Here is a 16,196-nt window from a genome sequence, read left to right on the forward strand (position 1 = left end):
TATTAGAGCAGGACAGCTGAAGAAATCCAACACCCATTCCTGCCCTGACTGCAGCAAAACTCAGAGGAAACAGGGATATTTGAGGGGGTAGCAGATTCCCCCTTCATTCTTGTTGTTCCAAAAATCCCAGAGCTTTGACCACCACTCTATTCTCCTGAAACTTTTTTAAAAAATTCCTTCCAGAAGAGAAGCACAGTCCCCTGTGGGGAGAAAGGAGGCATATAAACAATATGAATTAATAATATATATTAATAAACGAAAATACAGAAGCTTGTACTTGGTGCCCCGCTTGATGATTACCTTGTTAGATGAGGAAATCGCTTAATGATGAGTATTTTGGAATCGCTATAGCGATCGCAAAATGATGTTTGTATGGGGTTTTTTCGTTTAACGACAATCGGTTCCCTGCTTCGGGAACCGATTTTTCGCTTAATGACGATCAAAACAACTGATCGTCAGGTTTTCAAAATGGCCGCCCTCTGTGTAAAATGGCTCCCTGCTGTGTTTTAGGATGAATTCCTCGCTATACAGGCACGGGAAAATCGCTGCCCTATGGAGGATCTTCGCTGAACGCGGAGGTATTTCACCCATTGGAACGCACTGAACCGGTTTTCAATGCATTTCAACGGGTTTTTTACTTTTGCTTGACGACGATTTCATTCTACAGCGGTTTTGCTGGAACGGATTATCCTCATCAAGTGAGGCACCACTGTATCCTATTGTATTATGTGGTCCTATAAGCATTACTCCTGCTCCAGTGGGCTTTTGTGTGAAGTGATCTGGAGACAGGATTGTGCTTGTCCTTATGCTCTAAAGAGGATAACAGCCAGTCTTAGAATGATGGGATCCCTGGCACTGTGTTTGTGGAGGATGTATTATCAGGCTATGGACCAAATGGAAAAACTGCCTGGAATTTCCATTTGAATCAGCTTGAATTTGGCAGAAGAAAGGTAGGCTATGTCTGTTTTCATCTCCTGCTTGTAGAGTTTAAGAAGGGTCGCCCTGGGGGAGATCAATGGTAGACTAGATGGGCCTTTGGTGTGATCCAGTATGGAGATAAGTGAATGTTCTTTTTGTTTTCCTCCGGGATGTAAATGAAATAATGGAAACAGATACTGAATGAATCACTAGGTAAGGCTTCTGTCCAGCTATCTAGATACACCAGGAAGATGACACATCAGGGCAGTGGTTCCCAACCTTGGGTTACCCAGATATTCTTGGACTTCAATTCCCAGAAGCCTTCACCATCAGCTGTGCTGGCTGGGGCTTCTGGGAGTTGCAGTCCAAGAGTACCTGGGCTACCCAAGGTTGGGAACCACTGATTTAGGCCATCACATTACATGGTAACCATTGTGAATTTGTCTTCTACTTTTTTGGCAGGGGGAGAAGTCATCTAGCTAGCTATCACTTTCTGTAAATTAATAAAAAAAATGTTCCATTCAGTCATGCAGCCTAAACCGCTGGCCTATCCAACCAGCTTAATTAAATAAATACTCCAAGAATAAGTAACTCCCTTTGCTTGCTGTAAACCTATGAAGAACCTATTCTCCATACAGAGGATTCACCTGGTTTGCACTCGCGTTGTGTCAACAATGCATCAGGACCAGCTCCTTCTCTTCATCATGTTCCCGGACACTGTAAACTATTTTAAGACGATGAGCAAGAATGCCGGAACTCTAGAAGAGGAGCCGGTAACAATATACATAAATGAGGCTTGTTTTCTTCCTACTCACAGCTTTTTAAGCCTATTCTTGAGAAAGACACTTAAACCCTTAATCATCCTCTAACCTTTAGAGCAGAGTTATTGTAGAATTAACGGAGAAAAACCCTGAATAATTCAGCAATCCAAAGATCACTCTCTCTGATTATGCTACTGACAGCAATCAGAAACGTCTTTAGACAATCGCCTGGCGCATCAAAGTCGCAAGATAGTGTTACTGGGCCACTGGTGATCATCTCTTTAATGATCATCACAGATAAAAGTATTTCAGGTGGGAGCAACAGCAACGGACAAGTGTCTGTTTTAAGGATTTGTAAGCCAAGGGCTTAACTAAGAGTCCCCTGCTACCTGTAAGTCACACTCTGGCTCTGATCTTTTCATTGGCAGAAGCAAGAAACTCACACCGGGATGTTGTCCCGAGCGATGGGGAAATCTGCCAGTTTTTCACTTTGCCCCTCATTTAAAAAAAAAAACTTCAAGGCCAAAGAAGGTGTGTGTCTGAATTTTAGGGCATTGTTTGCAAATAAACGGAACCAAAATCACCCCCACCTCATTTCTGCCAGCTGGATTTATTTGTTAGAGTCCTGTTTGTTTCCGGAGTGTTAATGGAGTGTTAATGGGATCGCAGGGGGAGAATTTCCAATCTCCAACACGCAGTGAAGCTTTGAACTGAGTTTTCACCTTGTGCAAGGAGTTAGGGAATTACCTCTTGCATACGCAGTGACCACAGAAGAACTACGCATGTAGAAAATAGTTCCCCGTGCGACCCTAAATAAATGGGATACTGGACAGTGGGTAGAGCTATTTCCTATATGGGGACCACCATGTCCTACCTGCCAGCTATATACTCCATCAAAGATGAGGAGCCTAATAGGAAAAAAGGTGGCAGCCTGGATTCACTGCTAATATGGTAAAAAAAAATACTGTATCTTATAGTTCAAATTACAAATCCAAAGTCTTGGGACTAGAGGGATGAACCTGCCAGTTTTAGTTATTTCCAAATAAGAGTTGTTTAATTTTTTTTTCCAGTTGTGAATCTGCAGACTAAATTCCTTTAGCTACACAACAGAAGTGCAGAGATTCACAGAACAGAACAGCTTCAAGATATCCAGAGTAGCCCACCCTTTTTCTCATTAACTGGCACTTAAGGTCTCAGTAACCCACTCTGAGACATTAGTAGGAGAAAGAACAAAAGGTTTCATTATTGAATGGCTCAAACAGCAAATTGACAAACATGACTGCTTTGAGCAACAGACCTCAACAGAGAGGGAAAGAAAGCAGCACTCAGCAGAATGGGAGGGCTCTGAATCCAGAGGCAGGGGAGCAACAATTGGTTAGTGCCAGATAGATTGACAGTCCCCCCCAGCCTATAAAGGTCCCTCCCAGTCAAATCTCCTAAAGGCAGCATGCAAGGCTGCAAAAACCCCAACACCTACTGACTAATTCTTGACCAATTGGTTGCATAGTTTAATTAGGATACCCATTATGACCATGTTCTAACTGCCTTGATGTGCAACCAGTGAGATCAGAAGCCTCTATGAAGACAGCTGGATTGGTTCACCAGATCAACAAGCTACATCCAACAGGGACTTTTTGTTTTTTGTTGCTCAACTAAAAACAAAAACCTATTGGGTCTTAATCACCTAAGCAAGACAAAGCCACTCCGTAATACTTCTTAATTCCAAACAGAGAGCTGGCAAGAATCTATTATTACTGGGTGGGATTAAATCTCCTCCCAGGTATTGGGACGATTGTAGCTGAGCTCAGTGAAGCAGGAAGGAGGGGGTGACAGATGACAATCAACAAGCAATGAGCCCTGGTTTGGCTACACCAAAGTTTGCCGTCGACTCTCCTGTGCCTTCAACTGAACAGCCCCCTACTCTGTTTCTTTCCCTCCTCAGAGTCGAGCCTTCGTAGTGACACAATGCTTTTAAAAAGCAAATATTTAAGGAATTTGTTAGCAGGCAAAAGGAAAATTCCATGCATTTCAAGATCCTTGAGTCTTCCTTATGTCATTAAGATGCCCTTGTTTATTAGTGGCATAAGCCCTGGATGATTTCATTTGCTCTAATTAAGGCAGACAGAAAGCAATGCTGCAAGGGAAGAGTGTCATTAATTAATAAATAAATGCCAGTAACTGTAGATTACCACCTGTATCGCTAACCTGAAGTATTGCCTTCATTTTAAAATGCCGTTCTTTTTAGCTTTTGTAACCAACCTTTCAGACTGGATTGGCATTACTTCGGACTGTGGTTTCATATGTCAAACTTCAAGGAACCTGTTGGCAATAATAGCGCCCAACCGGTAGAATCCTCATTATTTCATGTCCTTAACTGACTTGATTGTCTCTTCAATAACATGCAGTTCACTTCATTTAGTTTGTTGTTCCCTAAAATATGTAGAAGGAAAGGACTGGAGGAGGTGTGTTTTACAACAGTAAGCACATTATTAGCCATATCTGTAATATTTCAAAAGTCACTTCTGCGCCTTCATTTTGTCTCCAAAAGCCGGGATTCAAGAGTGCTCACAATAAAATTAATTTTTAAAGGGGCAGGTAAGAATGCAAAAGGAAGGCTATTAAAACCAGAGTTTGGACAGGTTACTTTTTGAACTACAACTCCCACCATCCATCAGTCTACTATGGGGGACTCTTGGAACGATAGTCCAAAAGGTTAAGTCTTTCCAACTTGGATAAATTAGAGGAACCTATTATGATATTAAAACACTGCTGGATTAACAACTGTTTAAAAGCATGCCAATAGGTTGACCGTACAATCTTTGTATCTGTAGGGTTGTGTTTTTTGAAACAATAAAGCACAAACAACAAATCTACAGGAAATGTAACGCAATTAAAACATATCCAGATCGAAAGACCCCAAAGTAAGTGTGTGATCTCATTGGGGGAAGAGATTGTATTTTGGACCACTTATGGGGCAGTCCGGTGCAATCTATTTCCCAGGGATCACACCATGTATTAAGGGGAATGAAGGGGCTGTTAGTTTTTGGGACTGAACAGGAACATTATCCTGCCAGATGGAATGGTTACTCCAGGGAAGATCATTCCGATTAAAGCCTTTCCTGCCATCTGATCGCACCTAAGATGCCAGCATTATTTACTGGCACTTTGGATCTCTTTTTATTGTACAGTATTAAATTTTATGTGCACTAGGTGGTGAGGCTTTATTGTGTCAAAAACACCTTCTTCAGCATCCAGACCGTTGCCAAAAGGATTTTCTCTGAAAGCAGAAAAAAACAGAGAAGCAATTCTAGATTTCACAGATCTGCTTGTCTGCTATACAGAGGCATTATCATCTAGTCAGGATAGGGAACCCCTCTAATTTTCCATGCACAGAAACATGATCTATCCATAGTTTCCTTCCTTGGTTTCTTAAGTCCATTTAAAACCCTATTTTAATTGGTTGTTATTAGTTAGCTGTTACAGTGTTTTGAAATAGTTTTAGCATTATCTTAATTTTGTTCAGTATTGCAAATTTATTTATTTATTTATTTTATATTTATATATTTATATTTTATTTTATTTATTTTATTTTATTATGCAAACCATCCAGAGTAGTGCCTTGGCATTAATGAGGAGTGGTATACAAATTTAAGTAATGCATTGAATAAATAAATACGTTTTAGATTAACTCCTTAAGGATCTTGTCCTAAGATGTGTGCAGATATCACACACATATACATATATATACTGTTGCAGTTGAGTTTAAAAAGTAAAGTGCAAATCACCTCTTACAGGGCATTTGAAAAACAACAGTCCGATTAGAATTACCTCTATTTTTCCTGTCATTAAGGGTTTCATATTTCTGCTTGCCCTTTCTCAAAGCAGCAGTAATTTAGGAAATGGCTTGTTCTAGATGACAGATCAAAACTTGCCAGAGAAAGTTCACCCCAAACAAGATCATTCTTCCCTTTCTCCTACTGACAGGTTTCTTTGTCTGCCTGACATGTTGTCGCTTGGTGTCTTTCACCTCCACATTCCCTCAAAGGATCAGTAGCTGTGTAATAAAACCAGCTTTTTCTATGAGTAGCAGGCTGGATAGCTCAGTGGCTTAGGTCTCTGGCTATGGAGCTGGAGTTCAATTCTCCACTGTGCCTCCAGACAGAAGAGCCAGCCTGGGTGGCCTTGGGCCAGCTGCACAGTCCCAAGGTTGCCCCCTAGAGGAAGGGAATGGCAAACTACTTCTGAATAACATGCCCTAAAACAAACTGGACATGAAATTCTATTTCAAAATACTGAAAGACTGGACAACACCAGCAATCATTACATCAGACTGCACAGGGAAGCCATTGAAATCCACAAGCATCAACAAAACTTCAACCGGAAGGAGGAAAGCCTGAAACTCAACAAAACCTGGCTCCCAGCTCTCAAAAACACAGAGTGCAAAAGGTCAACAAACTCCACCCAGTCACAAGGTCAGGGGATTACTACACACAAAAGACCAGCTAATGACACCCATCAACCACAGGGACAGATAATCTCCCCTCCTTATCAAAACAATACAGCCACAACAAAACATACTAATTAACCATCTCCTGATAGGACAATAGCCTTCTCACAAACAAGCCTTCTCACAGCCATAAATACTCCACTCTCAAGCCTTACCCAGAGCACAGTTTGCTGTCCTCTGAAGATGCCGGCCACAGAGACTGGTGAAACGTTAGGAAGAACCACCTTCAGAACACGGCCAAGAAGCCCGAAAAACCCACAACAACTACTTCTGAATACTTCTGACCATGAGTCAGAATTGACGGCAGCACATAATTATTATTTTCTATGACAGCCTTATTGGCTGGATTCAAACATGATGCTAAACGATGGCTCAGCAATATCTAAATCTGGGGTATGGGGAAGGAGTGTGACCCTCCTCTCATCAGCCCCAACTAGCATAATCAGTGGTGAGGAAGGCTCAATGTTTTGGTCGAAAAACACCTAGAGGGCCACATTTTGTCCACCCCAATTTGGGTGTTCTGGATGCTGCATTCCACACACAAAAACGTTTTTCCCCCTTTACAGATCTAAATAAAACTCACAGTTACCACCTCTCTCTCCCTTCCCACAGCAGAGCCACAAGGAAGAAATCAAGAATGTCATTTTAAAGTGACCACAGTTTGACATTATATCCAGGCTGTGGTTATTCTTAAATGTGGTTAATTTAAAGAGTTCATCTATAAACTCTACTTTATTATGATTGTTTTCACAGTTAAGATTAAACTACAGTTAATTTTAACCACAGTCGATCACAGTTAGGATTAACCACAGTTTAGAGCTCAGATGTAATACTGAACTGCAGACAGTGCATTGAAAATTGGAAGAGAAAGCTTCCTATTTCAAACCCATGATGGAGCAAAAGGGAAAGAACGGCAGAAGGGTGGGCATACGAGCCCATGTTTTGTTCAGGTAACGTTAAACCTATACCACTGAGTCAGACCATAGTTTGTGTCAGTACTGTCTCTAATAATTAGCAGTGGCTTTCTAGAGCTGCAGGTAGGAATCTTTCCCAGCTCTACCTGGTACAGCAAGAGATTCAGAATGAGTTCTCTCCATATGCAGCTGGTGCTCTTCTGACAGCTGTTGTTTGTTCTTTAGAATAACAAAGGACTCCTACAGGAATCTAGCTTCATGGCCATGCTTAAAAGTGAACCAGCTCTTATGTTAGGCAGAGTGAGGCAAACACTTCAGGCAACAGGGGCTGGAGGCCAAAGATTAAAGGTAAAGGTTCCCCTTGACATTGAGTCCAGTCGTGTCCAACTCTAGGGCGCAGTGCTCATCCCCATCTCCAAGCTGTAGAGCCAGCGTTTGTCCGAAGACAGTTTCCGTGGTCGTGTGGCCAGCACAACTAGACATGGAACGCCGTTACCTTCCCATCGTGGTGGTACCTATCTATCTACTTGCATGTTGACATGCTTTCGAACTGTTAGGTTGGCAGGAGCTGGGATGAGCGATGGCAGCTCACTCCGTTGCGTGGATTCGATCTTACGATGGCTGGTCTTCTAACCTTGCAGCACAGAGGCTTCAGCGGTTTAACCCACAGCGTCACCACATCCCCACAGCCGAAGATTGGGATCCTGCTATGGTTCCTCTTTGTTGTGGCACACCATGCTCTTTGAAAAGAGAATTGTGTGCCACACGGCATATCCTGCACCCTCTAAAGGAGCCTGATGACCTCAGGTACCAGAGTTGACTTAACAGTAATTCAACTGCCAGTCTAGTTTGTTACTTTCTACGGACTGACAAGTACCATCTTGTTGTTCTTTGCGTCAGCCACCAAGACATCCGGGGTAGTGGCGGGTGTCCTCATAAACTAGCCTGCTGCCTTTGAAGCATGAAGAACACTGTCTCATTGCTAGTGTTGACGTGCTATGCAAACAGTACCGCAAGGGAGGGGGATGATGCTGATAATGGCAATGAATCTGCTCCAGTTTTTCAGTCCATGGTTTAAAGGAGCTGTCCCTGGTGCTGAACCCAGATTAGGGATACCATTCTGCACCTTTGTAGTTCCTCTAAATTCAGATGACAATCCAGAGCAGATTCAAAGCCTCTTGCTCTGTTGGATTCCCCATCCTCCATCAGTTTCCATATGAGGAGTGGGAAAGGAGGCACAATTTTGTCCTTTCCCCAGCCAGATCTCGAGCCAGATCAAAAGTCAATGCATTTATTGTCCAGAGAACAGCATCTACTGGTCTCCCTGCATTATTATCCTCAGGCATAAACAGAAGAGGAAGGAAACCCAGTTCATTAGTTAAGCAAGACATTTGAGCAGGGGCTCAAATTGAGCATCTAATCCATGAAAAGGTAACCTAAGTCGCCATTGTCACCTTTTGAATCCTATATAAGTTAGGCGGGCAGCTCTGAGCCAAAGTACAATTTGTGTGATATCGATTCAACTTTTTCTCCCCCACCTCTCCCGTAGCTGGGGAAACCATTAAGGTGAGCAGCCAGCTAAGAAATTAAAGAGCAGAAACATCTATGTCATTCTGGCTAGGTAGTAAGTATACAGTAACTCTTCGAGATGGACTTATTATCTATGTCTTATTCTCTTTCTACCTGTTAACCTCCTTCCTGGTTGGAGAAGCTACAAAACAGAAAAGCCAGCAGGAATGCTGAGAGGCAGAAATGTCTCTGAATAGGACAAAGCTGTCTTTCTCTCTAGAATTAAACTATAAATTCTTATTTTCCTTTAGACGTGAATTATTGAAGCTGGAACAATTTGTTACTTTAGTAAAAACATTCCATCCTTCCATTTTGCAGCCTTTGTCAAAAGCCTTTTCTATTAGTATCTCTTTGAAAATTTCTTCGCTCTCTCTCCAAAAAACTATGTATTTCAATGGCAGGGTTCAAAAGATTATTCTTGTTCAGAAGATACCAGACAAATCAAGTATTGAGGTAAGCCAGAATTAAGAAGAGGGGTTCAATCTTTTTAATTTTTTAAAGAAGTGGACTTTGCTAAAATAACACAGAGTCCTTCCTCACTTGAGGAGCAAACACATTTATCACTGCACTGAGCTTCTGTAAATTTATAATCCACAAAAGCTAGTGATATAATAAATTTGCTAGCTTTTACGGTACCCTTTCCCCCCTCTAGATGAGAACAAGAGTGACTTAGACAGAGACAAGGTGTTTGCATATGCATTTTTAATTTAAAAATACAACATAGATAAATTGATTTAGTTAGAAACTTAAAATTTATCTCCTACTTCCCCTCTCCCTATCTTGCATTGTGGGATTTTGCTTCATATGGTACTTTGTTTTCTTCTCTTTTCAAATCCAGTAAGATGAGCATCACAGATCTTCTCAGCCCTTCCGATATTGCTGCAGCACTCAGAGACTGCCAAGGTAAAACTGTTTTTTCCCCTCTCCCCCTAAATCTTCTCCTTATCATTATTTGCCTGTTTCTGGAAAAGGCTCAAGGTGTCGTACAGCCCCAAACAAACGCTTCTAGATAAGGCTTTAATTGCGCAAACACCCTGTCTTAAGGTATGGTTACACAGAGAATGTGGACCATTGTTAAATTGAGTTTTGCATGAATAAACTTGATTTTTAAAATCTCAGCTACACAATACAGAAAGAACCCTGATTTTTTGCCACAGTGCAAGGTATTTGGGAGAGGCAGGTGGGGAGTGGCAGAATTTTTAAAAATTCTATTTAAAAAAATTAGCACTTGAAACCGATTTAAGATACTGCAGAGCTGAAATCGATACAAATCACCCGTGTAACCTAGCCTTTGTTCACAGGATTTTGGGAGGAGGAAGGTTTCAAGGTAACAGCGTTTTCCACCTGTTTTTCCACTATTTCCTAACATGTGCACACCATCAAAGAACGGGAAATGGAACAACTGCCTTATGCCTTTTGATTAGTAGCAACAGAAGCTCAGCATCTAGCAGGGTCCCACCAGTTTTTCACAATCGATTAGACCAAAGGTCTATGTTGACCAAGACATCATTTTCAAGACTTAGCTTGTTCCTTGCATTGGGTTATTAGAGGTACCAACTTTAAATACACACTTTCCATTTTGGCAACTGTACAGACAAAGCTACTGTTGAGTGGGGGGGGTTGTTTGTTTGTGGGGTTTTTAATTTTTTTAAAAATTTATATTAACTATTACCAAACAACTATGCAATACAACAACAGGGGAAGGAAAACAACGGGATTAACAAAACACAGAACATCTAAACAGAGGTGTATTAGCTTTCGTACAATATCTAAAAAGCTCTTGACTTCATGACTGTGATGTGATAACCTCTAATACATTCTCTACTCATATCTGTTTCTGGGCCCAGTCGTAAAACTTTTTCCAACTTTCCTTAGTATATATTCTCAAGTTCTGACGTAATGTCTCTGATAAGCTATCCATTTTGGCAATATCTAATAACTTTTTAAAGTAAATCCTCTTTCTTTGGAATTTCTTGCATTTTCTACCTCTGGGCCCAGATCAGCCTTGCCGCTGTAAATATGTGCAACAGCATGTATTTAATTTTTTTATCAACAATTTCTGGAACTATATTCAATAAAAACATTTCTGGTTTAAACATTATTTCTTGGTGTATAATTTCTTGTGCTATATCTTTTATCTGTCTCCCAAACTTTTTTGCTTTATTGCAAGTCCACCACATATGAAAAAAAAGTGTGCTTTTTAAGTTTCAGTGTCTTTGATTCCAAAACTTTGGGATTTTTTGCATTTTGCTTTTTTTTTTTTTTTTGGACAACAGCTCTTAGAATTCCCCCAATGCTACAGCCAATGGTTGGTCTCACATGATGAGAAATTATGGAAATTGTTTCTAAAAATACAAATCTGTGCACCTCTGCAAAAGGTATCTGACTGTTCAATTCTGTGCTTTCTCACTTCTGAATTTTCCAAATTAATGATTGGTCACCAGGCTTGCATTGGCAAGTCTCATTGGTCAAAGTTGTAAAGAAATCACATCCCTACAGGAAAACAATGTTATCATGAGCTTAGTATCCTCTGCAGTTTGATTCTTAGTCAAAACAAAGTGACCATCATCGGCTCTCATCCATCTAGATAACAGTGGCTGTTTTTCCCCTGTCTTAGCTCCGGATAGCTTCAACTACAAGAAATTCTTTCAGACTACTGGCATGTCCAAAAAGAGCAGCAGCCAAGTCAAAGAAATCTTCCGGATCTTAGACAATGATCAGAGTGGCTTCATTGAAGAGGATGAACTCAAGTGAGACATCTTTGTAATCTTTCTCAGTCGGGGGGAGGGAGGGTAAACGTTAAAATACATTGGTTTAGCATGCTTGAAATAGATTTTAAAATATCAATTAACAGGATGTACAGTAAAGTGCATGTTTTGGCCTGGAAGCATGGCTTTTTTTTTTGTTTGGAAAGTGATGTATTTTAGACTCAGACACAATTTATTTTGAATACGTTTGGCATGTAGGCTCACCTGTGTCAGAGGAAATTGTGTTTGTGGAGTTTGTCAAGTAATGGATGCCAGGATCATGGGTTTCAGGATGCAGGGAAACCCTGCAGTCTGATCTGTTACTTGGGCAGGCCCAGAACAAAACATTAGATGCAATGAGTTTCTGATGCCCACCCAACCTTGTGTGGGCTGCCTCTCATAGCTACTCACTGCCGCCGCTGATTTTAATATTTTTTTTATTTTTTTCAAAATGGCATAGCGCTAGATTATTATTACAGATAGGAAAGAAAAACAGATTGAACTGCAAGATTTCCCTCCACTCTGGACCCTTTGGTCCTGGCATCCATTGCTTGACGCACCCCACACAGTCACACATACCTTCCAGTACAAGGGTGGGCACAGGACAAAGCCTGAAATGAAATTATTTTAAAAGTAGCCCCCTTGATCAATATACAACGATGTTTAAAAATGGATCAAAAGTTGTCCCACCAACCCAGAAACCATGGGACTACCATAGGACTTCCAAAACCTTGATCATCACCCAGTTTATTTTAATAACATAAGCGCACTCTGACTTGGAAGTGGGTTTAAGCTGATCTGCTGTGATGGGGCTGTTATTGGTTGTGTTGGGAAGACGTTCAACTCTCTCCTGAGCTATGAGGCTCTCCAGGCAATTGAGTCAATCTCTCTCTCATGGCCTGATCCACCTCACAGGACTGTTGTAGTGAGGAAGCAAAATGTGTGTAACTTGTTATAAATAATTAATTACTTGTACTTCATTAGTTTTCTCAATAACTAAGGCCTAGCTAAATTACATTAGAGCTATAAGGCAATGGGGGAACACCACTCCTAAATTTAGTTACTTATATAGTGTCAGGAGTAGAAGCTTTCTACTTATACATGTTTGAGATCGCAAGTTATTTTGATTTGTGTGCATGTCAAAATAACTAAAAGCAACTGCTTAGGTTATTTTTGAAATAACTAGGAAGCAAAGAACTCATTTTTATTAAAATTACAATTAACTAATTTGTTGCAATTTTGGAATTGTAACTAATTATATTTTACAAGTAACTTTCCAAGATCGGAGGAGAACCACATACACTGACTTGAGCTCGCCAGAAGAAAAGCAGGATGCATATAGTGTAAAGATTTTTTTTAAATGTCTAGTTTTAAAATAATGTTTTAAGTATGCACATAATTATTATCAAGCATCATCAAGTCAAATCTGACTTATGGCAACCTTTTTCAAGTAGAGAATACTCAGAAGTGGTTTGCCATTCTCTTCCTCTAGGGATGCCCTGGAACTGTGCAGTTCAGTATATCATATAGCTTATAGCTAAATGAATGTATTTAACTAATTGTTGATTTTAAATATCTTGTATGCCACCTTGGGTCCCAACTCGTGGAGAAAAGTGGGATGAAAATAGAAGGGAGGGAGGGAGGGAGGGAAGAAAAGAGAGAGGGAGAAGTAAGAAAGGCAGGAAAAGAGAGAAAAGAGGAAGGGAGGAAGGAAGAACACCCAGAGAAGGAGCCAGGCGGATTTCTAGTGGCAAGTTGTTCCAAAGGCGAGGTGCCACTGCGGAGAAGACCCAGTTCTTCGATCCTCTCTTCGAGGTCCTAAACCATTTAGGGCTTTATACGTAATCATAAGAACTTTGAAATCAACGCAGAAACGAATGGGCAGCCAATGAAAGGTGGCCAGAGTGGGGAAAATATGGTGGTACTTTTTCACCCCAGTAAGAAATCTGGCTGCCACATTGCTAGGATTATCAATATTCTTTTTCCAGTGATGCGATCTTCTCAGGGGTGCTGTCCCAAGCAATCAGGTTTGGAAATAAACTTCATGTTTATTTTCCAAGAACCCATTGTTCCTCCCTACTTGCCAAAAAGCACACAGGATTGCAAGATACAGAGGTGAAGAAAAGTATATGCTATAACAAATAGACATCTCTCACTAGCACAGCTTCTAATTACATGCTACCTGTATTGTCCAAGTTTGACTTGAAAAGTAATAAGTGACAAAAGGGGCGGGATGAAAACAAACCAGAAATGAAGAATACATGGTTTGTTTCGACACTCTCCTAAGAAGAAAGCTCCATCTTTCTCTTGCAGTAAGTTTCAAAATGATTGTGAATCTTCCTCATGGCAAACAGGATTCTTCTTCAGGTAGGTATACCAAGCATCAAACATACTTTCATCCTTTCCTCTCACTAGGTATTTCCTCCAGAGGTTTGAGTGTGGAGCCCGGGTGTTAACAGCTACAGAAACCAAAACATTTTTGGCAGCAGCAGATCATGATGGAGATGGAAAAATCGGAGCAGAAGGTATGCACCTACCTGATTTCAAATTTGATTTGATTTGGTTCCTTCATAGTGGGTTTTCCAAGTCTTAGCCTTCTTCTGATTTCTTGGTCACATCTCCATTACGACTGATAATTAAAATAAGGTATAGAAAATCTTTAATGTTGACAATGAAGAAGTCAAATTTAAACAGTATTGATTTCTTCATAACCAGCATTAAAGTTATGTCGTTCTTCCATAATCATGATTTTTGTCTTCTTATTGTTCAACTGTAATTATGCTTTCGCAGTTTCTTTTTTAACCTTAGACAACAGCCATTTCAGACCAACGCTATTTTCTGCCAGAAATATGGTGTGTCGTTCAGTATAAGGCAATTGCCTATGTTGCTCAGGGTCTTTCTAAACAGTTTATAGCAGCTATCTGTGGTGCTGAATCTTCTTTGCAAAATAGGGTCCATTACCCTGCATAACTCTTGTAAAGTGTCAACTAAAATCCAGGATGGATTCATAGTCTCCCTAAAATTGGAGTAGTCAGCTATAGTAATCCATCAGAATTTTCATCAGGGGCCATCCAGATGTTTTTTTATGAACTCCTTAAGCATTACAAGAAATCGTCTTAAACTAAATGAGATTTGTGACTCATCTTGCCCATGGTTGGCAGCATTGAATGTCAGCTGTGCTCTCCAGAGGTTCAGAGAGGTGTTCCCTGTATTACCTTGAAATGTCAGAAATTTAATCTGGCTCTTCTTGTGTGATAATCAGGTGCCATCATCTTGTGGGCCTTGTCCTCTGCAGCTTCTCCAGTGCAAGTCACAGCTAACATGCATCAGGGCTTGTTCCATTTTGCTATGATGATATAGACCTTGTTAGGGATTCGGATCTCAATATCCTCTGGCTCTCAGAGAGAAACTAAGGTGTGTGGGGAGCCCAGTGCAGGACTTTTCCCCTAGAGAAATCTCACAGGAAAATGCACTGGATTTCTCTGGCATTTCATGCTCTCTTTTTTTGGAAAGAAATGTCAATCTGGTGATCTTATTTCAGTTCTTGCACAGTATGGCATTTTTTCTATAAAAGGTTCAGCTGATAAGGGCAAAAGGAAGGCCAAAGTGTGCAGGTTCATTACAATTCCTGTGCTGGATGGTATCTGTCCTGTGCAAGATTCACCAGAAAGCATTTTAAGCAATGCAGAATTTGTCAGTTGGATGGAAAACAAAACTAGGTACGTAAATAAATAAAAGTGAAAATGACACGGCTATAGTTTTTCTGGGAAATCTCACTGATGCAAAAGAAAATTACAGTAGAGAATCTTGACATGATGAGACCCAGAAAACATCCAGGAATGAGATGATGTACTTGTTACATCCTTACTGTATATCAGGTGAGCAATTTATGGCCCTCCAGACATTGTTCAGCTGCAGCTCTCATAATTCCTCATCACTGGCTATCCCGGCTAAGGCTCGTAAGTTTCAGCCCAACCACCTTCTGAAGAAGGCCATAACGTGCCAATCAACACTGTCAACAGGTCACCTTAATGGCCTCTATTTTTTGTTTGAGGTAATAAACAATTGTTTCTCCTACAAGTCCACTTTACAACTCACCTTTCCTTCCTTTGGTTCAGAATTCCAGGAAATGGTGCACTCTTAAGGCTCTGAAATGAATGGTGAACCAACTCATGCCTCTATCTGTAAAGGATCTCCCTCTCGCAGCTTGTAATCCCAGGAATCCTTTGTTAACATTCTTATTCTCTTGATTGTGTGCTATTGGTTTACAGATTTAACAAGGTACTGCACCACTAGTTAATAAAGATCATTTTGTGCTAGTGTTGATTCCGGTCCTCACGTCAGCATCTGCTGTGCTGAAAATGTATATATACTTTTTTTCACTGTGTTGCTGTAGCTGGTATTGTCCTTCTATACTGTATTCCAAAATATGCTGTAGATATGAGAGGTTTGGATCATTGTGGTGTCCAGGCACAAATTCTCACTACGCCTACTATGAAACTCAGGGTATTGGTCACAGATATTCCACACTCAGGTTTTGCTGGTGATCAATTCAATGTATCAAAGAATAGCCCCCACAATTAAGTTCCTTTTTGTTTATATGTTATTAGTTACATTGATGTTCTGCCTCTCCACCAATAAAAAAAGTTGTCCCCCTCTCCAACCTTTCTTCAGAACTCTATGAAGCAGGTCAGGTTGGGAAAAGGAGTAACAATCCAAGGTCACCTGGTGAGTTTAATCATTAATGGCTCAGTGGAGATTTGAATGTGGATCTCCCATC

At 40.6% G+C, this 16,196-nt stretch overlaps 1 protein-coding gene across 1 annotated transcript; it reads left to right on the plus strand.

Moving 5' to 3' along the window:
* The first annotated feature begins 9,511 nt into the window (after window positions 1-9,511).
* Window positions 9,512-14,068, plus strand: LOC110082217 (parvalbumin, thymic CPV3). Its single transcript, XM_020799592.3, has 3 exons — window positions 9,512-9,572; window positions 11,287-11,419; window positions 13,832-14,068. The coding sequence occupies exons 1-3, from the start codon at window positions 9,512-9,514 to the stop codon at window positions 14,007-14,009; spliced, it is 372 nt and encodes a 123-aa protein (XP_020655251.2). The 3' UTR covers window positions 14,010-14,068.
* Window positions 14,069-16,196: the final 2,128 nt, after the last annotated feature.

The sequence above is a fragment of the Pogona vitticeps genome, chromosome 13 (genome assembly GCF_051106095.1).
Source record: "Pogona vitticeps strain Pit_001003342236 chromosome 13, PviZW2.1, whole genome shotgun sequence".
Classification (NCBI taxonomy): domain Eukaryota; kingdom Metazoa; phylum Chordata; class Lepidosauria; order Squamata; family Agamidae; genus Pogona; species Pogona vitticeps.